At 37.1% G+C, this 26,407-nt stretch overlaps 2 protein-coding genes across 2 annotated transcripts in view; one reads left to right on the top strand and one right to left on the bottom strand.

The window, feature by feature from the left end:
- Positions 1–10,981, top strand: part of LOC134798919 (synaptotagmin-4-like) — a 50,506-nt gene extending 39,525 nt beyond the window's left edge. The window contains exons 5-10 of the mRNA XM_063771345.1: positions 2,973–3,107; positions 3,856–3,969; positions 6,838–6,949; positions 7,548–7,675; positions 8,843–9,035; positions 10,847–10,981. Coding sequence (XP_063627415.1) covers positions 2,973–3,107; positions 3,856–3,969; positions 6,838–6,949; positions 7,548–7,675; positions 8,843–9,035; positions 10,847–10,963 — 799 coding nt within the window. The 3' untranslated portion in view covers positions 10,964–10,981. The remainder of the gene's footprint in view (positions 1–2,972; positions 3,108–3,855; positions 3,970–6,837; positions 6,950–7,547; positions 7,676–8,842; positions 9,036–10,846) is intronic.
- A 4,769-nt stretch (positions 10,982–15,750) lies between these two features.
- The window catches only part of LOC134798944 (tumor necrosis factor alpha-induced protein 8-like protein), an 82,560-nt gene continuing 71,903 nt past the window's right edge, over positions 15,751–26,407 (bottom strand). The window contains exons 2-5 of the mRNA XM_063771377.1: positions 22,571–22,704; positions 21,054–21,212; positions 20,009–20,106; positions 15,751–19,859 (exon numbers count right to left, since the gene is read on the bottom strand). Of these exons, the coding sequence (XP_063627447.1) occupies positions 19,688–19,859; positions 20,009–20,106; positions 21,054–21,212; positions 22,571–22,704 (563 nt within the window). The 3' untranslated portion in view covers positions 15,751–19,687. The remainder of the gene's footprint in view (positions 19,860–20,008; positions 20,107–21,053; positions 21,213–22,570; positions 22,705–26,407) is intronic.

Raw genomic sequence — 26,407 nt, 5'->3', positions numbered from 1 at the left:
TATTTAGTGGAATGAATGACTCTTAGTTTTACTCGTACAAGTCCAAAATAGAGTTGCAATGAGGGTTACCAGATGACAGGAATTTTCCTGACATGTCAGGAATTTTGGCCTTTTGTCAGGAATGGGGACGGAACATGAAAAATGTCAGGATTTTTTTGAATTGATAGACTGTTTTATAAAGTACCTTTTTATTTACTTAAATTAATACAAATAATAAATTAATAAATCTTAAATATAAAACGCGGCTATCGGCTCAATCGGGTGGCCATCGCTAACGGCTAGACAATCCCTCCCCCCTCTCGTCAAAAATATGAATGTCAGGAAAAATATTCGGAAATCAGGAATTTTGACAGGAAATTCTAAATTTGTATCTGGTAACCCTAGTTGCAATTCAATTGCGAGTTCAAGAAATCATCGAATCGAGCCGGAAGGATCCTCATCATCATAGCTTCGATTTTGGAAATAATCGACTGCCAGATAAATAAATTGCCTATTGTATGAAACACCAAGTTAAAATCTCATAATATATTGTACAAATATAGGTATAGAATAGGTAATAAAATAAAACAATAATGACCAACTCTACCCGGCAGCAACCATTTTGCTTTTATTGTTCCGACGCACGACTGTACTACTGTACCCTTACCATGAGTTTAACAATATATTTACTTGCGTTGCATAAGCTTAGTCCTTACTCCATAGTCTAGTGACTAGAGTCTAGTCACTAGACTAGACTCTTGTCCTACACCGGGACAGGCCACGCTACTGAAAACTGTGTCGCCAAAATGGTTTTTATTTACAACGCTTTTCGATTTTTCTATGTTGGCATATGCCAATCGTTTACGCTCCGTAGCGTACGAAACGCAACTGTCACTGACGCACTAATATGGAAGAATGATAGAGAGACACGAAGCGTTTCGTTGTCGTAATGCAAGCGATTGTCACCTTGGCTAGGCACCCAGAAATACCTTCTTACTAACTTCTCATTAAGCGCTGGTGGCCTAGCGTTAAGAGCGTGCGACTTTCAATCCGGAGGTCGCGGGTTGAAACCCCGGCCCGTACCAATTAGTTATTCGGAACTTATGTACGAAATTTTCATATTTACCAGTTTCTTTTCGGTGAAGGAAAACATCGTGAGGAAACCGGACTAATCCCAATAAGGCCTAGTTTCCCCTCTGGGTTGGAAGGTCAGATGGCGGTCGCTTTCGTAAAAGCTAGTGCCTACGTCAAATCATGGGATTAGTTGTCTATAGCGGACCCCAGGCTCCCATGAGCCGTGGCAAAATGCCGGGGTAACGCGAGGAAGAAGACTAACTTCTCACTAAACGGTAAATCTAAGATGATCTGCGAGTGAGTTGCGCACTAGCCACTAGCTGGCGAATACTGCGGCGGTAAACTCGTGGTATGGGTTCTAGTACTGGAGTATCTATATAATTAAACCTCATACAATACACGATATTTGCTCCCGACGCTATTGATTTTGGTTTTGTTTTTATTGAAGTATTGCGGGTGTGGTGGCTCTCAACTTTTCAATAGGTTATTTGTGTTGGCTTTTGTAACACAGTATTTTTAATAAGGGATTTTATTATAGACTTAGCTCTTTATTCATAAAACTTTACGGGCCTGATTTTGTTAAATTATGTTTTATCCCTTTCTTACAAATACATAAGTTAGAATGACAGATAAAGACAAACGATTATTAGCTAATCGAGGTTTGTAGCGCGTTTATAAATAAGGGGGTAAGATTAGAGATTTTATTCTAGACTACGGTATAGGTAATAAAATAGCATTTATGGTTACGTGTACTATTAAACTCTGCCCGATTCGAACTTTAAGATACGTCAATAATAGACCTAGAAACGATTTGGATTAGATGTGTCAGTGTCAAAAGCGACGTTTTTTTTTGAAGGCACGTCACATTTGACACTGACATATCTAATCCATATCGTTTCTACATCTATTAATTGACATATCTTAAAGTCCGAATCGGGCCGTATAATCGTGAAGCCGCAAACTTATTGATCGGAGTCTTGAAAGTGGATTTATTCAATGTTCGATTTGTTACAAGATGGAATATGGTGGAAAAATTATTGGTTATACATGGTTGAAAACGACTTCGTCGTTTTTTGCCACAGTTACAAAATTTTCCAATGGTGGCGTTTAGAGTTAGAGCCACCCCACACTAGCGTCTCCCGAGCGTCTACTCAACTCTATGGCTGCTGCTTGACGCAACGCTGGCGCTACTGCGCAGTGACGCCATTTTCGATAGCGCGATTCGGGAAATGAATCCAATATTATCGCGGCGCTATGCGACGTAAGCGCCAGCCGCCCTAAGGTACCCTTTGCCGTGGAACGTCACATATCTTTACTATTTCATATCTAGTGAATCTATAATTCATTTCCCGAATCGCGGCGCCAGCCGCCATAAGGTACCTTCTGCCGTGGAACGTCACATATCTTTACTATTTCATATCTAGTGCATCTCTAATTCATTTCCCGAATTGAGCCGGGGATGCCGACACTCAAAAGACCTAAGAGTGGCTCTTAGACCATTTACAATTAGAGTTAGACCAAGATAAGTCTGCAAAGATTTTGAGAGCATACGCAGTGCGTTATTTAAACGTCACAAATTCATAGAAGCTTTAAGTTTAAAATAACACTTGCACTGCGTGTGCTATCAAAATCGTTGCAGACTTATCTCGCTCTAACTCTATGAGATTATGAGACAAAATAAAGTCAAGTCAAATGGAACTCTACTTTAATTATATAAACTTTTATGCCTTTACATGTTTTAGTGTTCCGTGCAAAACTGTTCACGGAACACTTATGGGATCACTTCGGTCTTGCAAATCAGTTAAATGCGTTTTTCTCCGAGACCGTTTGACGTAGATACCTAAAATTTGGAACAGTTATAGCAATTACCACCACTAATATTGTAATAAAGTCAAAACTGCTTAATTCTATATTTTCAGATATGAGAATGAGAAGAACGCATTGGTGGTGTCGGTGGTGTCCTGCCAGGGCTTGCCGGGGCGCGAGCCCGCAGGCCCCGACCCCTATGTTAAACTGCAGCTACTGCCGGACAAACAACATAAGGTCAAGACCAGGTCGGTATGGTTAAATATATCCAATGAGATCACCTTCCCGGTGTGGCATCTCGTCTGTCCACGTCGTGCCGCAAAATTCTAACAGATGGCGTTAGCATTTCCTACATCGCGCTTACGGAGTTCCGAATGTCAGTTACTATATATACTACTCTTAGCAAACTCTCGCCGGACTTTGGTCCCCAGGTACAACCACCGCCTAGAGAAAATACTCTTTATTGCCCTCTCTCTACATACTACACTGTAAGTATTTAGAGACTGCACGCGACTTCATTCGAGTTTAAGAACGCATTGGGCAACCAATCCGACAACGCGAGTCGACGGACACCAGTCGTCTCTCTTTTCAGAATCCATCAAACACCTTTCCTAGTTCTTATTGCGTTACAAATGAATATAGCCTTTTTTGTTTAAAATTTATTAAGGATTATTTCTTACCTTGACACTTTATTCCTAACTCTAATACTCTTCTCAAAAACTAAAAAAAAACCGTCACGCGGGACATATTTCATGCTAAAAGGGGGGGTTGCGTCAGGGGGAGGGCATGTGACACTAGTGTACGTAAAGCACCATACCCAAAGGTATCATACTACATTCATTGAATGCTGGCTATAATTTGTTTGTCTTCCCCGTACATTAGAACACAACTTGACCGAATCATAGGTACTGTATCGGCCAGACAAACTATAAAGTTGAAACAGCAGTGGGGTGACAATGAAGATCCTTTACTTATCCTATGTGCTCCATATTCCAGGGTGGTCCGCAAGACCCGCTGCCCCGTATACGATGAAGATTTCACCTTCTACGGCCTGGCTCCGCACCAGCTCCCTGCCATCACTCTGCACTTTGTCGTGCTTAGCTTTGACAGGTGACTATACCTACTCTGTAACTCTAGGTATTTAAATAAAATCTGACGACCGGTCTGGCCTAGTGGGTAGTGACCCTGCCTGTGAAGCCGATGGTCCTGGGTTCGAATCCTGGTAAGGGCATTTAGGTATATGTGTGATGAACACAGATATTTGTTCCCGAGTCATGGGTGTTTTCTATGTATTTAAGTATTTATAAATATGTTTATATTATATATATCGTTGTCTAAGTACCCAAAAGTACCCACAACACAAGCCTTATTGAGCTTACTGTGGGACTTAGTCAATTTGTGTAAAAAGTCCTATAATATTTATTTATTTATTTTATTATTATTTAAAAGCTAGTAAACAAAGATAGATAGATAGATAGATAATATTTATTTCTGATTGAAAATTTACATGTTATTCTTCCTTAAAAATAGCAGAAATTCACAAAAAGATCGTCAAGTGTATACAAACAAAATTAAAAGAATAATAAAAAATAGTAAATTGTGAATCAATAATGTCAAAAATAAAATAGAATAGAAATCAAATTAAAATGTCATAAAACTTAACTAAAACCTAAAACTATTTTGTATATAATACTAGGGCTTTCCTAGGTCATATAATGTCATATTCCATAAATAAAATAAAATGTCAACAATCAATACAAAAAACAATATAAAATAAAAACAATAATTTCAATTTAATGCCAAGTAAAATTATTAATATTTGTATCGTTCACTGTACTCTTTAACAGAGTACAGCGATGTCGTTAGGAACAGTTCTTTTAGTCGGCGATCAAATATGTCGTCAGAGGTTTCATTTCTGATATTGGCGGGTAGACGTTCATACAGTGACGGACCTATTACTCGCGGGTTTTTGTCGAGCAGCGCTAGCCGCCGCGGCACGGGCAGTAATCGCCCCGTTTGGCGGGTTATTCCGCCAAGCATATTCGACCGTTTGAATTGGTTAATATTTTTGCGCGTAAACATTATAATTTCATACACGTAAAGCGAGTAATAGGTCAATATATTGAACTTTTTAAAGAGTTCTCTACACGAGTGCCTCGGACTCACACCTGCCAATATTCGTATAGCCCGTTTTTGTAATATAAATACTCGGTCTGAATCGGTTGAGTTGCCGTATAAGATTATACCGTAGTGCATCAGTGAAAAGAAATATGCATAGTATATTTGAATTAGGGCATCATTTGAGACAATTGGTTTCAGTTTGCGCAGCGCAAACACAGCGCTGCCCAACCTTTCACACAAGTTGTCTATGTGTTCTTTCCACTTCAGCTTGGCGTCGATGGTGAATCCGAGGAACCTGCATGAGTCACAGCGTGGTATCGGACTCTGTACTAGTGGAATGTGTGTAGTATTTCCAGCTGAGAATAACATTACGTTCGATTTCGAAGTGTTCAAAATCTTCCCTCAAATGTCTCGTTAAGCCCCTTAACTGGCTTAACGAGCCATTTGAGGGAAGATTTTGTTGTAGATGAAAACATTACACGATCAAATAATGTAGGTTAAAGTCAGGTCGTTCAGTGACTGATCCAGGCAGTTTTGTAATTGGTCGGTTTCGGCCAATAAATGTTATAACTACCCGAAAATGTACAAATTGTTTGTTTACTAATATATACATTATCAATGTTTTTCCAAGTACATATGTAGTTACAGATAGTAGTTGTTTCGCTTTACTGAACTGTGACACGGTGGGCAAAGTTATGTTAAAGGGTAAAGTTTTATACTTTTACGGTAGGTAACGTAGTGGCACCGGTGACCGACAGGGAACCAGTAACCCGACACCGAAATTTTTATCCAAGAAAATAAGCCTGTGCAGCTACTGGACAGTATTGCCACATTAACAATTCGGCTTCCTACCCTTATTTTCTGGGATAAATAGGTATTTATCGGGTTACTGGTTCCCTGTCGGTCTTAGGTACTTAATACTTACGTTTACGGACATAACATGGGAAGCTTGATTTTAATTTCATAAATATTGAGGGGGTTGGGGGAAAGCAAGTAGGAAAGCGAACCCTGGCAAAGGTCGGGACAACGCTAGGTAGAAGAAGAAGAAATATTGAGGGGTGAATTTATAAATAATTTTACGTGGGCTTCATTGAATGGAACCCATTTCGTCTACATTTTTATGGTTTCCTTTATGTAACGAAAAACATTTCTAGATTGAAACGGCTAATTAACGTTACACAATGGAATCGATTATACGAATAACTGACGAATCGAAGTCACATATAAATTGCACTTAAGGGAAGAGGAAAATTCATACCTCATGCAGCAGGGAATCGTAAGAATGTTTTGCGATTACTCCAAGTGGAAAATTTTGCAGAAATTCTCCGCCGGCAAATTAGTATTACACATCAGTCTTTCCTTTGTTTGTGGCTAGCGGTGTAGACACGATGTTATGTTATTTTTCACCACACCAGCTCGGAAAGGCTTACTTTGCACTTCAAACACGGATAGCAAAGTTGCACTTCGCTATCAGTAATTCACATGTGAGGCAAAGTAATCAAATGCAAATTTTGAGTTGTTTTCTTATGTTTGCTGGTAGAATTGACTTTTAAATGATGATTTTGGATGATAAACATTTAATAACATTCATTTGAATTTGATTTTGTTTGATAAATTACATTTAATATTTGCTTCGGGTTGGTGTGGTGAAAATTTTTGTGTTTCACTCGGGGGCAAATTTTGTTTAACCCTCGTGCTTTGAAACCCTCGCAACGCTCAAGATTCCATTTTTCGAACCACTCGCTACGCTCGTGGTTCAATTTTGGAATCTTTCGCTTGCTCGGGTATCAATATTAGCACGAGCGGTTAAACAACAACTTTGCCACCTTGTAAAACAAATAACTATTTTATTTTCAGATACTCCCGGGACGAGATAATCGGCGAGGTGGTGGCGCCGCTGTCGACGCTCCAGCTGCAGAGCGGCGAGGCCATGGCGCTGTGTCGCGAGATCCAACCACGTAGTCTCAAGGTACTGTCCTCTGAAATCCATCCTGATTGATACTGTAAAGGGGTCGGGCTAGTCTAGTGAGGGTAAACTTTTCACTTACGAATAATAATATAAGTATGAGGAAGTTTTTCAAATGATTGTTCCTTGCTCTATAATGTATATGTATATAGACTAAGTCCCAATTTTATAAATAAGTAAAATAATGCCCTTGTCTTTACTCGTCAAAACAAATAAAATTTTAGTGAATCTTTTGAATAATTAACAACTCAGGTTACGAGAAGTGCTAAAATGGCGAACCCTGGTATTCCTGGATTGCATTGAAGATATTTTTTTTTTATAAAAGTAGTCTCTTTTATTTCTCTTGTCTACAGTTCCAAGAAACTCAATGTAAGTACATACGAGCGGGGTTCAAATCACATCCTCCGGTTTGGAAACCGTACGCGGGGGCCTCCAAACTTTAATGATTTTAAGGGCCAATGTGGCCAGCTCTTCCCTTCTTTTTCGCGGGCCGGATAATATGGAATTTGGCTTTTTTCTCGTCAGACTTGCGGGTAGGATCTAGGCTAGCCAATCACATTGTGATAACTTCTAAAACGTAATAAGAAGTATAACGTTTCAGATGCGCAGCGTGGGTCGCGGCGAGGTGCTGGTGTCGCTGTGCTGGCAGCCCGCGGCCGCGCGCCTCACCGTGGTGCTGCTGAAGGCGCGCAACCTGCCCAAGATGGACGTCACCGGCCTGGCCGACCCGTGCGTACCTTTTAAACTGCTACCTACAACACTTATCAGTAACCTGGGCTGGCCACACAGGACCGCAAACCCAACCACTCTGCCAACAAACAAACCAACAAACCGCTCTGTGGTTTGGCAGAAGAATGCTTGTAGAAGTAAGATTGAGAATAAACGTTTGATTTGCCCTGGGTACCCATACTCCTCAGAACTTAACCTGTGAGACTGGCGGGGCTGTTAACGCCGCTGCCCTCTGGGCATCCTTTATTTGAGGAACTTTATAATAAAGAAGAAAAATCAGAAACCCAATTTGTTATTTGGGTTTTGAACGAGAAATATAGCTAACGAAGCCTTCTATCCATCCATCTCCAGTCTCCTAAGCTGTCTTTGATAAATCTGCTGATATGAAAAGGGATGGTATGCTCCATTCTAGCTGTAAAGAATATCTGCTGATATCATATGACTTAGTGTTTTTTTTTTGCAATTCACACTACATTTTTAGAGTACCTACACTCAAATGCATACTGTAGGATGAAGCTTACGTAACAAAACACTTTTTTTTTAAATATTCACTTTACAATTTAATTGAATCCATTGTGTAACAAGAATACCAATTGACAGGGCTCGGAACCGGAATACCTGTTAATATCGTTCCAAAACCGTTTTATTATTTCGTTCATTAAAAAACCGGTTAATTGGTGGAACGCGAACTAAAAAATTACGTTCCCTCTCCTAACCGGTAAGAAGAGGGAACGGAACTTTATGGTTTGCAGGGAACGATATAATACCGGCTTTTCTGGGCTTTCGGAGACTCTCGGTTAAACTCGTTGTCATACGTGAAAGAGATAGCAATACTTACTCGTTCTATCTCGCTTCGATATTTTCAATTTAACCGGTTAATTTCATTCCACAAAAACGGAAGGCGAACGAATTAGACATAAATCAGTATCTTAATAGAACAGTTCTTTAACCGGTAACCGCAAACAGAAACGAAATCCTTTTCGTTCCCGGGTGAGTGAACGAAACCGGTTTGAAAAATAAAACGGTTTCCGAGTCCTGCCAATTGAAATATATTTCGTTACACAGAGGAAAACTAACACTAATGACGAATTCCTTAACCTTTTACCCTCAATATTTATGAAATCAAACGTCATAATTATGTCAACGACACTCTTTTCTGTGTTACAGATACGTGAAAATGTACCTGCTGTACAACGGTCAGCGCATCGCCAAGAAGAAGACGCACGTGAAGAAACGCACGTTGAACCCGGTGTTCAACGAGTCCTTCGTGTTTGAAGTCCCCGCCGCACCCAACGCCACTCTCGACCATGTGGCGCTAGAGCTGCTGGTCCTGGATTGGGACCGCGTCACCAAAAACGAGGTAGATTCTCTAACAATCTTCTTCTTCTTTCCATCCTGTTACCTAGGGCCGTCTTAAACTATGCTGGGGCCCCTGGGCACATAAGAATTTGGGGCCCTTTTGGAAAGTAAAGAAAGAGAATTAAACTATCATTTTTCGTCTATGATGTTCTATTTATTATGGATAATCAAATATACCGTAAACCGGGGTTACTTTGATCAATTTTAGAGTTTGGCACCATTTTTTGACTTTCCTAATATAGGTAAAAATATGAAATAAAAATATAATAATCGGTTTTTTCTCTTCTTTCCGCCTGCCAAATAAAAAAAAAATAGGACTTATATTTTTTTCGGAAATAAATAAAAACAACGCGATCAAAGTTATATTGAGAATGGGGTTACTTTGAAACCACTATTTTTTTGCTGACAATCTAAAGTAGACCCGCTAAAAAGCCCATAAAAAATAAAAAAATAAAAATCGGTTAAGTACTTTTTAAGTTATTTATATTTTTAAGGTGTGGGGTTACTTTGATAACATACCAAATGATACAAATTAATAACTTTAAGCGCTTATTATATTATCTACTATAAATAACGTAGGATTATAACTTATTATCTCACTTAGCAACTGATTTTTGAATTGCAAGCTTTACGGTTTCAGTAAATTTGGTCTGTGCACCCGGGTTTTTGATATGTTGCCTTTATACTTATTGTGTAAAGTTGTATAAAAAAAATTGTATGCTTTCGATGCGGCACAAATAGATTTTGTGCCCGCCACTATGTGTGCGAGTGCATCATTGAGTTGTTCTTCTTGGTATTTTTGTAGTCTCGTTACCCGATATTTTTTTTGTAATCTCTGGCATTGTTTTTATAAAAAAAAATGCATATTTAATAATAGTAGAATTAATTAATACCCTGGTGGTGGTGGGCTGGTGGCCTTACGCACGTATAATAAAACACCTAAAGCAAAGACGCAGGATTAAATATAGCCAATTTCCACCCAGAAAGTTAATTCCATACAATAGAAACGGGTAAAAGAATGCTTAAAATCAGATAAGCAGTTCCGGAGATCAACATTTACATACAAACTTATAATTCTACAACCTCTACCTCTTCCACTGACTCAAACGATACCTATTTATTATTGAAAAAGATACATAAAAAAATCATAAGTTGCCAAAATAATTCATGGTGTTACTTTAATATTTTGATCAATTTCACCACGTATAAGTGATCAAAGACACCCCGACCCATGGATTCCCCGGCTATGTGCTCATGTGTAGGTTGTTGAATACAGGTATTTTTTTATAAACTCACGAATAAACACTGATTAACCTAAGACACTATAAAATTACATGTATTTAATTATTGACACAAATACAGTTTAAGTTTTTCAAGCAATAAAACCAGGAAGAAATGCGTACCCGCCATTAATATTTTTTTTCAAGACGAAATAATAATATTACACTCGCGTCCGGTTACTGGGCGGTGAAGCAACTATCAGTGTTGCCAATAAAGAAAAAATAACTGCGAAGGTATTTTCCAACTCTTCAAAACAAACACTTTAGTAGCGGAGGGAAGTCGTTATCAAAGTCGACCCGCAAATCAAAGTAACCCCGGTTTACGGTAATGTTACTGTCTGTTCTTCGGGGCGCCCTGAGGATGGGGGCCCTGGGCACGGGCCCCGTGTGCCCCTATGGTAAAGACGGTACTGCTGTTACCTCCTGCTGGGGTGTAGGACTCGAATCTATTTCTTCCACTGACTCCGGTCCGGACAACCGGTACAAGTTTAAACCAACTTGGCTTGACCTAAATTTTGTATCCCATTTCCAGGTGATCGGTCGGCTGGAGCTGGGAGCCAACGGCGCCGGCTCGGCGCGGCACCACTGGCGCGAGGTGCAGGCGGCGCCGCGGCGCCAGATCGCCGACTGGCACAAGCTCAAGGAGTGAGACGGCGTCATATTATCCGTCTCACGCCTGCCTGGCCAGCTGGCTCAACTGACCTGTTAAATTTACTCTCCTTTAACCTAAAACCTGACTAATGTAACGTTTGTATGAATCTGTCCGTCTCACGCCTTGGACGTAACCGACCTGTTCGTTTTTTTATCTTTTGACCTGAATCTTTGTTTAATGTAACGTTTTTAGAACACGTGCCTCTTGAGGTTTCTCTAAAGATGTATTGGAAAAACCCTGATTCCATCAGATAGGCACAAGCTCAAGGAGTGAGACATTAGGTATGATGTTGTCTGTAACGCCTATTTCAATGAGACCTTTTCTCTTTGGCTGAGTTGCAAAAATATTGCATAATAATTCGTCAACAAATTAATTAATTAATTCTATTGCGTAACGAAAACTTTCTCCAAACATATATGACTATGTTTCGTTACACAACGGAATAAATTGATGACGAAATAAGGCTCAAGTCTCCTCGCGTACCAATAGGTAGAGTAGTTTTGAAATTCACTTCTAAACTTTTCAGGATTTTCATCTTAATGACCACTGTTTAGATAAACAACTCACTGATACAAACAATTCTACGGCAAGATAGCAAACCTAACTTAAAGTAAAAGGTACTTACCTAATTAAATCTACATCATATAGTTTAAGTATCTGATATTTTATTTGTTTTCGGGAAAACGTATCCGGATCAAAAAGATATCATGGAACGTACGTGGATTTGAATTAAACGTTACATTTTATCAACTGTGGGTTAGACGAGAGCTATCTATCGTATGCCATCTTTTTGACCACCATAATTAATATTCTTCCATATTTATTTGCTGATGCGTTTTTGGTAAAGACAGTTATTGGAGAGGTCAAATTTATAATACTTTGAAATAGGAGGGAATGTCTTGCAATACTTCCATCCTCAATATGGGAATGTCTATCTATTCGTAGTTATGAGCGTAAAAAACAACAGCGCCTTGTTTACTCAAAAACTACATTCCGTTTGTTGTTATGTACATTTATAGTTTCTTTATCTAAATATATATTTTTTTCTGTGTGCGACGATTGATTTTGATAAATATTTATCAGAATACGTTTACCAGAACTCGTTTGTAGCCGGATAACAGGCACAAACAAGGAAAAAAACGTTATAATTTATATTTACTTCACTTATTATTGATGCACGTTTGTATAATCGAAGCTCGAAGGTTTTCCACCACCATGGTCAAACCAAAGTCCAAAGAAGATATGGAGTTAGCTATAATTTTGTAATTATAATGTAGTTAGTAAATCATTCTTATTTCCAGACCAAACCAATATCAGGACCCGCTAAAGTATTACGCACACAGTTTTGTATACTACTCGATTTTTCAATGTTTCAAAAACTAAACGTTTTTCATATTTTTATGTGTAGGTTAACTTGAATGTAGACACCGGGATCTCGTGTTTAATATAGATGTAGATTGTATTGTTTATTGTGAAGAAGTAAAACCTCGGTACTGCTTCGTTTCAACTCTACATATCTGTATATAAACACTTGATGTAATATTGGGAAGTAGGAACATATATTAATATATGTCTTGAAGATATTTGGACAGTAAATAAGCTACACTTGATGCAAGTTAATCGCGATTTGATTCCTTAATACGTTTTTTGACGTTATTCAGTTCTTACAAGATTATTTGTAAATTAGTAACGATGGCCATTGACATATGAATAGATAAATTATTATACAGTATCATTAAGGCTTTGTAATCAATACAGGTATCTATAGATAGTCGCTTCACTACTGAGATGATACAGTCGACATCGAATACGTTGGTACAAAAGTACCTATAACATTATTTGAACACTGTTATATTCGTACCAAATATTATTGGATGTCAACTGTACCAGTGTTAATTAATTGATTGAGTGGCAAATAACATTATGTCGTCAAAGTAATTGTGTCATTCTGCTAATCGTTGGCTTTTGAAACATCTCATGGTTGACGAAATGTTGAATGGTCCAAGTTACTCTAGGTGCAAAAACATGTAAACTTACATATTTACATTTGTGGCGTATTCAACCAAACGGGTACTTATTGTTGGTTGTCAATAAGACGCTATTTCCATAAATCTTCAAAATTATAGCAACTTAATCGACAACAGACAAATCCGACAATGTGGTACCCTTTTGTTGAAAATGTCACATTTTGTGGCCCTTTCTAACTCAAATACGATAACCATGTCATAGTCGATCATTGTTGTCTATGCTTTATGGATGGATTTTAGAAATAGTTACATAGTTGAGAATGTTCAATGCTCTACAATAAATTCATTCATTTGTGTAACGATAGTTACCCGTATAGGTACATGTATGATTCCTTGTCGTTATACAAAGATATCAATTAAATACAATAGACAATATTAAATACTCTAAAAGGGTTAATTTAAAAAAAAGTAATTAAATGGGGCTGAATCTATTTAAGTGTGTAACGTAATATATTAAATTACATCTGTTTTTTTATTTAATGAGATTATATAATAATATATGGAATGGACTTGTTTTTTATTGTTAATCTGCATTGAAATTAATATATAGTGACATATTTAATTGATTGATTATTTATATATGTAAAGGAAAATTAAGCTAACGGTTCATTTTCATTCGTTTTTTTAAATAGAATTACTTAAAATTTCAATGATAAACGTCCCGTTTAAGCATAGACAACATTTTTATCTGTATTTATAATTTTTCAAGTAATTACATCTAGTTTAACATCAATACTCAACACTATCAGTGTAGTCAGAAGGAAATACTATGTATAGAGCTAGGATAGGGAAATCAATCTATTTTATACTTACATTACGTAGTTCGTGGATGTAGAATAAATCTTTTACTTCTCCAATAATTAAGAGTATATTTGTAAGCTCATTTAAATATCCAAATTTATAAAAAAAAAACAATTTTAATTACTATTTAATCATGAATGTAAAAAAGCGTAGATCTGGTTAATAATCGTGGAAGTTTGCAACTCATACGAATGTAAAAGATAAACAAAACGGATATTACAGAATGACTGGAAATGTTATAAAAACCATTGCCTCATTAGGTAGTATTTTACGTGTTTAATATAATACATATTTAGTGGCACAATTTACCGTAAGTATGGTTAAAACATAACATAAAACAATTATGTTAAATAACTACCCATAATCTTCGAAACAAAAAACGAAACTATTTATTTATTTGTTTAAACAAATATAAACAGTGATGGAAATAGACCAATTATTTAATCATTTTTCATGTTGTGACAATAAAATTGCACGATACGCAGCACAGCCAACAAATATTTCACTTATCTTAAGCACTTGATTCTTTTTCCACCTCTGCATTTTAAGTAAAAGTACAAATGATAGGAAGATACCTTTATGAAAGAAAAACTTAATAGCTATATTGGTATGGTATGAAATTGAGCTTGATTGAATGTACCTGCCGAAAGCACTAGATAATCAAAGTTCTGTGTAGTACACGATTATCTTATGCCTATAACGAACTATCTTGTATGATAAGTACTCCATACTTAAACATTCCTTGGTGTAAATGTAAATAGTCATGCTTTAGTGTTTAATATCCGTTTCATTCTATTCTTACTTCTAAGTACACACTTATGAACCTAAACATAACGAATTCATAGATCATAAAGTTGTTTTGAATTAAAGCTTGTGACACAAATAAACGCCCTTTTCGAAATATCGATAGATTAATTTACTACAATTGAAGCCTTATGTCTACTTTTGAATTGGTTCCACTGTGTAACGAAAAGTTTCATATAAATTGTGTGAAACATTTATGTTACACAATGGAACAAATTAAATTGAAGACATACTTAGCCTTAATTATCTCCACATTTTTTAATCTATCGTGTTTCTTTAATAACCAATAACGTTATTTCGATTAAATTCGAATTGACCTTAATCGTTATTTAATGTGGAAGTTATGGGAATAACTATCTCGTGAACTGCAACGATTGTTTTTTTTATTAAGTAAATGTTCGAGTGTGTAGCGAAGCTCTTCAAAAGAGCAAGTCTTTGTAATAGTTCATAAGTTTGAAAGTGTTTGGGCTTGGAAAACATTGGTAATTGTAAAGACATCTTGGATTATTACGATTATACTCGAAATGTGACACCATATTTAAAGTATGTTGATTGGTAAGCGTGATTTGCTCTTCTTTGAAATGTCACAACCCTTTGAATGTCATACCAACATAAGACGATATTAAATGACTTGCGGGTGTGTTCTTTTTCGTCATACTCCAAGACAACGCACTTTCGTGCGTTGAAAATTCCTCGGCATTCAAAAGGTTACTTCCAAAGAGCTAAGCTACAATTTCACGGTTAAAAAAGTCCAGGTCCGAACACTATGCTCGAGTAATGTCCCGCGTTCGCCGCACGTATATTGTATTAGTGTCGATGTCACCCCACTGATACCTACCATGTTTGTATACTAAGAAATATTAGTGAATAAATTATTGACTGGTGCTTTCACAATAATTGTGCGTTTTATTACTACCTATGTCACGATAAGTATGTTTAAAATCCTGGTATTCGTATACCTGTCAGTACCTTACCATACTTTATGAGATATGGTTGGTGGTGAATATGCACATTGCCCGAACAGATATACTAATTAAATAGCAAATACACGTTTATGTATGGACCTATTATTATTAAATGAAAACTAAATTACTCCATTGTAAATATGTTGATATCGAAAATGTAGTTAGGAATAGTAAAACAAATCACATCTCTTTAATGAATTGTATATTTGATATCAAATCTTAATACATATAACACAGCTTAACAAATTTGAAATATACAGTTAGTTGAGACCAATTTCACTATAGTGACAACTTTTAGATCGATATTCGAGTTTAATCAAATCAATACAACAAACATATCTGAATTGGTGGCAATTTTGCAACTTATTTTTAGAAACAGAATGAGATAACAGCGACACCTTCAAAGTCGCAAAGTTTACGTATCCGTAAATACGGTTCACTTCAGTTTCACGCGTTACAATAAACTACCTATTTGACCGAGCAAAGTGAAGAGCCTCGTTTTATCTTAGGCAATTATGCTTTCATATATATCCGACTTCGACAGGTCACATTTTCTTAACCACTACTCATAAAATTTTGTGAGGTTACTTATTTTTGTCGATTTAGCTTTTGGATATTTTCAAAATGGCGGAGCTATGAGAGTTAAAGAGCTCTACAAGTCTACAGCTCTAAAACACACTAGTAAAAACAATACACTCCTTTTTCTGGGCGTGTAAAAATAGAAGATGGGGTAACGAAGAATATGCTGTTTACAGATACATCCAACCCGAAATATCCCTTAAAAGCAATCTTAGGATTCTGAAGGTGTCACTATATAAACCAAGGTATTCACAATATCAATCTAATATTTGCACACTTTTTGTTTTTCGTATTTCCGTGTAAGCTCAGTGCTTTCTACGTGTTTTCTTATCGTTATCAATACAAGTTAAACATTTTGCGACCAGCGAAAACATAAAAGTATATAGATTGATTTAAGATTTTCGCTAGTTGCAATACGAGTACAAAAGGTGACGCTATGAAACTAAAATGTTTTACGAAGTGTAAAAAAGCGATTCGTGTAAAATATATAAGATAATAAGCATTAAAATTACCTTATCAATTACCAATCAGACAGGACAATGATACAAAAGTACTCTAGTCAATCAGACACAACTGTTATACTTGATAAAGTCGCTCTGCGACATGTTTATGCTTACGAAAATTGGATTGAAGTGTCTCATTGATCGGAGTAAAGGCCAGTTCAGACGGGACAATTTTTCGCCCAATCTGATTAAATTGTCAATTTTATCAGGTGGTGTGGACGCAATAATGAAAGTGAAGGACGTTGGTTTGCCGATCCCAATTCCACTATGAAAATGTGTACGCGTGGACGCTAGATGAGATTGACCAATTTTTTTTCTGATCAAATTGTCAATTTCATCGTCCCGTCTGGACGTGCTATGTAGAGAGTAACAAAACTAAATTAAGTATTCCTACACATTTATATTGTCACTTTGATACAATCCCTACTTGGACGTCTTTGATTTCATCTAGCTATGACAGCTACCTGTAGCAGGTTACTGTGCAGGCGAGTGGATATTTACAAAAAACAATGTTGTTATATTACAAGACTTCGTGGCTATAGATAATAGAGGACCAAATAACTATCAGAGATATGTCAAAAAGTAAATGTGCTGAAAAATATTTGAATGTCATTTCTTTCCAAGTAGTTTTCTGACACTGACTAGTAACTAGTGAAACCTACTAAAATAATAAAACGAGGCAAGATTTTTTTGTGCAATATAAATATTTTGAACACTTACATTCTTCCTTTTAAACGGCACAGATCCATTCTTTAAAAACGTTTGACACTTTTATTTTACTATATTTTGTTTTACCAATGTAGAAGAAAATACAAATCCAAGAAGAATGTCTTATTTCACTTTTGAAATATTCCATTAGTAACACCCCCGTTTAACGTCAGCAAACAAAGGTCTAAGCTATGCGAAGTACGAAAATGTGGACGTTTAAATCTACGCCTGTACACAGTAATTGACACGACCAGGCTACAGTTCGACATAGCAAGTGACTTATATGATCTAAGTTAAAAATAGTTTTAAATGAATTCATGCTTGTATACTGTGATGTTACAAAGTTTAAACACATATATTTAAACAAGATTTCGTTTACGATTTAATTGGTTCCACTGTGTAACGAAAATTTGTCATGTTTATTTTTCGTTACACAAAGGAATAAATTTGGAATGGAAATTCTGACCTACATCTGATACTAGGTATATTGACAAGCATTAAATTTTAAGTGTTATCTTGTAACGTCTTAGTATAAAAAAAATAACAGTATCATCCCATAAAATTATGCAACCGAAATAAATCATTTCGATTACAGAAAGTTAAAATAATTATTGCTAATACAAAATTAGATATGACTGTTAGATCAGATATGTTAACTGCGTGGCGATATAGTTTTGGTCCGAATATAGTTGATAATAGAGAGTATATTGTACACAAAGCTATGGATAAAATGATTCATACAATTTAAATACATTAATCAGTTCACGCTATTATATGTAGACGTAATATCGAAATATATTGTGTATTATTTGGACAACAATTTTGTATTTGATAACATTATAATTATGACGCTATTATACTTTAATAATTAGGTATTGTTATTAAATTAAAATATTAACTTAAATTATTTTCAGATAACTTAGACAATTTCGTTAGATCAGTTCAGTTTATGTCATGTTTTAGGCTATCTGGTAACTGGTCTTAAATTCTAACATAAATCCGTTAAAACATACGCCGATAAACATTAAAATCACATTTAGGTAGAGCTATTAAATGCATTCTAACCTTAATTAACATTAACCCATTCAACAAACCGACATCACAACATTATAACTAATAAATTATACAGCATTCAAAACAATTATACTTATTATTAATTAATGTCATTTTATAAACTTATACTACGTCATGTTAGAATACTGGCAAACGATACGGCAAGCCTTGAATAAAAAGTCTTTTGTTAAGATTTCGTGGTTCATAGTTTATTCCATTATGTAACGAAATGAAAGTTATCCATAAAAATGTATGACTATACTTTTCGTTATACAAAAGATTCAATTATAGTAGAAGAATTTATATACATAAAATTCTTACATTGATTGCTTGGGACTAGCAGATAGAAATTGTATTCATTTGGGAAGTTTTGAATTGACGACAGTCATCAATTTTTAGATCATTGGTAAGAATAATTAATATTCAAGCCAGATTAGAAAAGATCGGAGTATTAATACCCCTTTGTTTCTGAAAAAAAAAAACTTTTTTTGTTATTTTCGTCCATTAATCTGTTTTACAAGAGATATGTTACAGTGAAACCGTCGACAGAAATTACATTCATCTATCTAAAAGATATGTTTAATATGTGTAATATTACGAAGCAAGTCAGACGGATTTCAATTACTCAAAATTATTGTAATAATGTTATCGGAACGAAATGATTTAGTGTCATTAATGAGACTACATAGCCTGTAAAAAAAACTCGAGTATTCAGGTTTCAGTAAATAAATGCACTCATAATTTCGTCTTAATAGTCGATGTTGACAAAACAATTAATGGCAAAAACGGGAAACAGTTCCAATTTATAATTCTTTTTCGCTCAAAATTACACTTAATTCAAGCAGTGAGTATAAAAATTAAATTCCAACATAAATTACTTAAGAACTCGTGTAAAAAATAACATATAAATTAGTGAGATTAGGCTCAAGCAAGATCTATTCACTGCAATGTCATGTCTGCAATGCAATGTCATGTCATCGATGTGAAGTAAGCTGCTACAATTTGATTGGTTCTAAATACACCAATTTTGTAGTTCCCATTTGTCCTACAGACAAATACTCAAACTCGTACGAAAAGTGTTAACAGAACTATGGAACCATTCGCTAAGCAGCGAACTCCACCCGAAACGATACACTACAGTGCAAAAAACTCGCCTTATATAAAACCAAATCCCCATTTGTGGGGATAACGTGATCCCACGGTCGCCTGAAGCGACTGTAGAAACGACTATTCGGGAAGAATCCCGCGGAAAATTGGACACAGACCTTTGGGACGGTTGGATTATAGGAGGCCGCGATCGAGTTCCTTGCGAAGCATGCGTGCTAGTTTGAGGACATCCTCGTCGACTTGTCCGGCGAATAGTGAGTCCAGTAGGTCAGCGCGGGAGACGAGTGCGAATACCCCCGCGAGTCGAGACACGGACTTGTCGGAAAGGTGGCGTTCCACCACTGATCTGGAAAGTGTAATTCATTATTTAGATTTTTTTCTTATTCGTCTATTACCATCTGTTCTCGACTTGTTATAAGATTTAAAAGCATTGATGTTAGCGAATATTTTGTACAAATGCCAATGGAATTATTTATCATCTGAAATTAAACTCACTTTAGCGATTGATGCGACTCACGTAGAGCGTCCTGAAGGAACTCGCGATCGTAGGAGAACTCCACTTCGCAGAAAGATACCACCGCCATCAGCACGGTCTGCAAAAAAATATACGAATATCTAAGTACTTAAAGCGCATTTCCTTCTTTACTGACACTTACAAATAATTAATTACAAATAAGTGCTCAAAGTCTGGAAAACCGGGGTTCCCAATTAAAATTCAAAGGAATCAATAACTAAAAGCACATCGAACCGTCATCAGTAAACAGTTGTCGTGATTCCTGACGCTCAGCACCGAATTGTTACGCATAGCCTCAATCTGTACTACAAGAGCTACACAGCGCTCGTATCATAGGCTCGAGTTACGAGGTTACGTCATCTGCAGTTCCTCTTCGTTCTGGCGCTGACTGTTTATTTTCAAACGTGATGTAAGAGGTAACTACATAATACCGAGCCCGTAGTGCCTCGACAAATTGAACGAGTTCTGTTACGATATCTTGTTTCCTATTTTTTGTTAAGGAAAGATTGCAAATTGAGGTTCATTTGTTGGTTGACTTTAAAAACCGGAAGGCGTCGAGCCGAGAGTGCCGCCGCAGCACGCCGAGCTTCACCGCTGCTTTGATCCATTCACCATCTTCTTCGTGTACAATACTCACGTGGAACTTGGCCCGGAAGGCGTCGAGCGCGCGGTCGTCGGCGGACAGGAGCCGAGAGTGCCGCCGCAGCACGCCGAGCTTCACCGCCGCTTTGATCCCTTCACCATCTTCTCCGTGTACAATACTCACGTGGAACTTGGCCCGGAAGGCGTCGAGGGCGCGGTCGTCAGCGGACAGGAGCTGAGAGTGCCGCCGCAGCACGCCGAGCTTCACCGCCGCTTTGATCACTTCACCATCTTCTCCGTGTACAATACTCACGTGGAACTTGGCCCGGAAGGCGTCAAGCGCGCGGTCGTCGGCGGACAGGAGCTGAGTGCCGCCGCAGCACGCCGAGCTTCACCGCCGCTTTGATCACGTGCTTCACCATCTTCTCCGTGTACAATACTCACGTGGAACTTGGCCCGGAAGGCGTCGAGCGCACGGTCGTCAGCGGACAGGAGCTGAGAGTGCCGCCGCAGCACGCCGAGCTTCACCGCCGCTTTGATCACGTGCTTCACCATCTTCTCCGCTTCGCGCTTCTCCACGCGCGACCGCAGCACGCAAAGGAACTGAAATCATAGACATGGTTTTTTTTATTTCCTCGCTGATAAACACAATAAGAAAGGAAGGAACATAAAAAACAAATCAAAAAATATTTCATACAAATGTTGATTTGTTCCCTAGTTGGATAAAAAGGAGTGATCACTGTTTCAGGAGTGCTCTTGACACTTGAGGATCTTAAAATGAACGCATCAGCAATCTATTTCCGTATTGAAGAGTCGCATTTTAAGCCGAAATTTATTCCCACTCCCCAATAACAAGCAAAAACCATTTTTTTTAAATGGTAGCGTTGATTTTCAATCTTCACAGTCAGTTTAGCTAAGTTTTCCTTCACTTCACTGCCAATAACTCCGTTAGTCCCGTGCCATATTTTAGTCTCCTTTCCCCGCGTATAAATATGACGTAAACCTATTAGTAGTAGCAGCCGTAATTATTAAGTAAGTAAGTATTTATTTGCAAAGAATAAGTAGGTACAATAGTGTCTTAGGTGGTAAGTGACAATTGGTTGCTTATTCTGCTATTTGTACTATACAGATTATTCTAGCATGCAAAAATCTTAAAACTACAACAAATCTGGCTGTATATCTTCAGAGAGGAAATCTTTTACACTGTAATAGCTTTTATCAGTCAATAGCTTCATCAATTTATTTCTAAATTTATGTACAGGTAGTTCTCTTAACGTTTTTGGTAGCTTGTTAAAAAGTTTCAGGCACATAACAAAACAGTGATTAGAATATAGTGCTGTCCTGGGAACACAGTTATGAACCAGCCTTCCAGGATCCCGTTGAATTCTAGTAGAGGCGCTTTCAGCTGTTGTAAATAAATACATATGCTTTTTTACAAACATGCAGATTTCCAAAATGTATAAACATGGCAGCGGTAAGATTCCAAGTTTTTTGAAGGATGGTTTGCATGTCTTGAATGGGGCTATATTACAAATAGCACGTACACATTTTTTCTGTGCTACGAATGGAATATTAAAATTCGTGCAATTTCCCCACAAAATAAGCCCATATCTTAACACTGAACTAATATATCCATGATACGATTAGCCGCTAAAGAGTTGTTTGTCTCAATTTTGTGCGGTCATAAACTCATAAGCCATGTGGACTTCGACCATCTACATACCCTGAGAAAGTTTTCCGTTCATTCGCCCTAAAATTATATGTTTCTCCACATATTGTGTTGATGACCACATAATATGACCGAAGAGACTAATGGCTCGCTCGTGACATATTGTGGAGAGCCGAGTGTCAATGTTAAACTCTGTTAGGAGAGGTTGAATCTTCTAGCTGTACAAGTCATACGCAACAGTCTTCACCAACACTCAATTTTTGCCACGGCACACTTTTTGAGGCTTTCTTACCTGGTCGAGGAGCTTGGCAGCATGCTCGTCTAGCACGAGGGCGCGCGCGCTGGCCGAGCCGCCGACCCGCGACAGGAACTTCTTCTGCGCGCGCAGCGATATTTCGCGGGCGCACCACGCGCCGCCCTCCATTGCTGGAACAAAGAATTTGAAGGTTAGTTCCGTTAAAATATCTACGACTATGACAGATCAATGAAAATGACATGATCCTAAAATTGTTCTCAGGACTAATAGGTATGTATTAAAATAGGTAATATAAACACTTCAAAACAAAGACAGGAACCTACAGTATTTACTAGTTAGGTGTTTACAGTTTTTATAGGTCGAGAGTCTAAGAGATTGGCTCTGGTAAAGTTTAACGATACTACTAATTAATTAAAGGAAAATCACCGCTTCGGGCAAGGTTCTAACTTGCGACCTTATAGACATGTACAATGTGTCATAAACTTCACTGTATCAATAAAGAAACAAATAAGGAAGGTCACAATTAAAGAACACCCACACCCGCGGGCCAGAAAAGGTTACGCCAGTTGAACCGAAGCGAGTTTAGATAATTGAAGGGCCAGAAAGTAAAGACTACAATAAATGCCGTTGAACCTTTTAACCGAAATAACCGAGCCCACGCGTGCTTGAAATTCTTGCGTCAAAACAAAATAAACTCCCATACACACGTCAAATCTTTCAAGCCACAACTTATCCACATGATGTATTATCAAGCAATTAGTCGAACTGGTAATTTCAAAATACATAAGTAATCAAGTCGCCTTATGGCAGCTGGCGCTTAAGACCTTACTAAGCTCCTACAAGTATAATCGAGACAGTAAAACGACATAAGCGTATATTATCAGACGGTTTAGAGGAGTACGGGATTATTGCAATACCGTGGTGTTATTGGAGCGGCGCGTTCCAAACGATTACCTCGAGATGCGATGCGATTTCATTTCTGTAACGTACGAGTTGCTTTGTTGTATGTACATATGTATGTATATAATCTTATGATGGATTTGTATGATACTTACTGCCCGATTCGAACTTTAAGATACATCAAATATTACGTCTAGATACGATATGGATTAGAAACGTTTTTGTTTGAAGAAGCGTCACTGACATAGCTAATCCATATCGTATCTATACGTAATATTTGACGTATCTTAAAGTTCGAATCGGGCCATTAAATCGCTGTGTACTAAGTAGACATTACCTTATTAAGGGGGAAAAGGGATTTAATTGATTGATTCCTTTGTGTTACAAACGTTAGTCATACATTTATACCTATAGTAAGTTTCGTCACACAATGGAGTTAATTATTTAAATGCGGAATAATTAGGGTCATACTAGGGTCATACTAGGGCCATTTTTTTAATGGACCCTATATTATTTAACAGGAATTTTGAGAGGGTTTTAAACCGAATGGTTCATCAACAAAACGTTCTAAATCTGCCGGGTTCCAAACGTACAATATTAAATCCATTTTATTTTATTTTTTATTCCATTTTTAGAAAACTAATTATAGTGAATAGAATCAGGCGTTACTTTGCGGAAATCCATACTAATTAAAACCAAAATATTACTTTGCTAATCCGCGAAAAGATAACGTGCTAGTCAATCAGTGCTAAAACTAATTATTCTTGACAATTAATGTTTATTTGTCTTGTTCGGACCGACAATTGTGAACAAGGCCATAGATATTAATGTCCGAATTGAGCACATTATGTTGTGTATCAAACTCCTAATAGACAATTGTCTCAATTGAACATTTAGCGTGGTGAACTGGGACAAGCCAGTGCATCGTTACATCATCGGCATAAACGTACCATTTTACACCTTAGTGCCAGGGTGTAAGGTCTAACAGTGGTCAATTAATGGTAGCTGTTAACGTGCGTAAGCTAATCATGTCACAAGATGTTCGGTGTCACGGGATCCTCATCTTAGTGTTGTTCTAGTAGGCATCCTTAAAGGGGCCCACTGATTAACAGTCCGCCGGACGGTATCGGCCTGTCAGTTGTTCGGAACTGTCAACATTTTGTTCTAACTGACAGGCCGATACCGTCCGGCGGACTGTTAATCAGTGGGCCCCTTAAGAAGCACAGAGTCCGCTCAGCTACGGTCTACCGCCAAAACCGTAAATCGAAAGGACCCCGGAGCTAAAGTATGGAAAATGTGGTTTCAGTTAAATATCTTGAGATTTTGATATGTTATAGATTACAGAGTCCTCAACAAAAGTCTCTAGGGGTGCTACCACTGTTTCCGAGTCCCTTTCAGAGTTTCGACTGATTTTGTACTAGATAACAAAGTAAACAGTGGTAGCACCCCTAGAGACTTTTGTTCAGGGCTCTGAAATCTATAACATATCAAAATCTCAAGATATTTAACTGAAACCACATTTCCCATACTTTAGGTCCGGGGTCCTTTCCTGCCGCTCTTCCAGTCTTGCATATAAAGAAATCGAAAGAAAACTATCGAATGACATTTACACTAAGGCGCTCTGGTTTAATTTCGTGTTTTTTGCCAGGGTTTAGGATTATTCTGATTATCGTGTAAGTTGACAAGTTTACGAAGTTGTAAAGGAAATACACGAAGAAGTTTTATACGGAAGGGAAATGACAAGTTGTATAAATAACTAAACAAAAATTAATAACATGTTGTTCTCATTTTCCGTAAACAGTGCAATATGTTTTTATCGTTCAGTTAAATTAAATTATATTAAGGAAAATCAGCTTTATTAAACTGTAAATTAATAGAGGTAAGTAAGTCATTTTATGCAGTTATGGTATTAGATATGTAGGTATGTAAATATAGACGTAATTAATCAAATTAATATGGGGACCTCAATCAATATCAATTCACCTTAAAGTTTCCGCGGCAAAAACCATATTTCTATCAAAAATTCAGTGAAAATGTGTCGGCGGTATTCATTTGTCAAATTATAATAATTCATCTAAGCCGGGCCTAGATTATTTTACAATGTTTTCAAAGTCATACAAGCGGACGTAGTTAAGCGAAAAGGATAAATGATTTTTCGTTTTGGCAGTAAGTTCAAAATTTATTGACAGATATTTGTGGGTTGGATCCTTTTCCCTAAATTACGTCCAAGTAAACATAGAACCGACCCCATTAATTTCAAAATTCAACAATTTTTCATGATAAATGTCGGTGCTTGAGTGTATGACAAGTTAATATCCTACAATTAAAGGTTCAATGACCATGGTAGGAGGCGTTGGCCAAAATTAATCGTCAGCTAAATTTATGTCAGACGATTCGTCTTCTAAACGCCCCACTGATGAAATATGTACCTATCATAACAAAAATGGTGGGCACGGAAATGTTATTGAAATTAAAACATTTAATTTAACTTTAAAGGGCTGTTTTGCATTACATGTATGCTGTAATTGCTGTATTATGATACAGTCCGTGCATGAGCTGCAAATTTTCAGGCTGTGTATACCTAAGCGACTATCAAGAAAAGTATGACATGAAATACAATACTGTATGTAATTGCATGAATTCTATAGTAATTTAAATTGTATTTTTTCTTATTTACTCGTAATGCGTGTTAATTATAAGATGTAATGTTTTGAAAAGATGTGTCCCGCCGAGTTTGTTGCCGGTCCCATATTGGGATACCCTCCTCCAATCTTTTCGAGGCAGAGGCGTAGGGTTGGAGCCGGTGTAGCTTTATTTGACGTTCATAAGCGCATTCTAAAATGCTGATTGAATAATAAACTATCTTTATTTTATCTTTGAAATATTTTTGTATTTGAGGCGATCGATAACTACAGGTCTCTACAGGTATCTGTCAGCAGACTCTAATTAACTGAAATTACGAATTAATCGCTG

The sequence above is a fragment of the Cydia splendana genome, chromosome 17 (genome assembly GCF_910591565.1).
Source record: "Cydia splendana chromosome 17, ilCydSple1.2, whole genome shotgun sequence".
Taxonomy (NCBI): domain Eukaryota; kingdom Metazoa; phylum Arthropoda; class Insecta; order Lepidoptera; family Tortricidae; genus Cydia; species Cydia splendana.
Note: the sequence above shows the minus strand (reverse complement) of the source record. Positions and strands in the feature narration are given on the sequence as shown.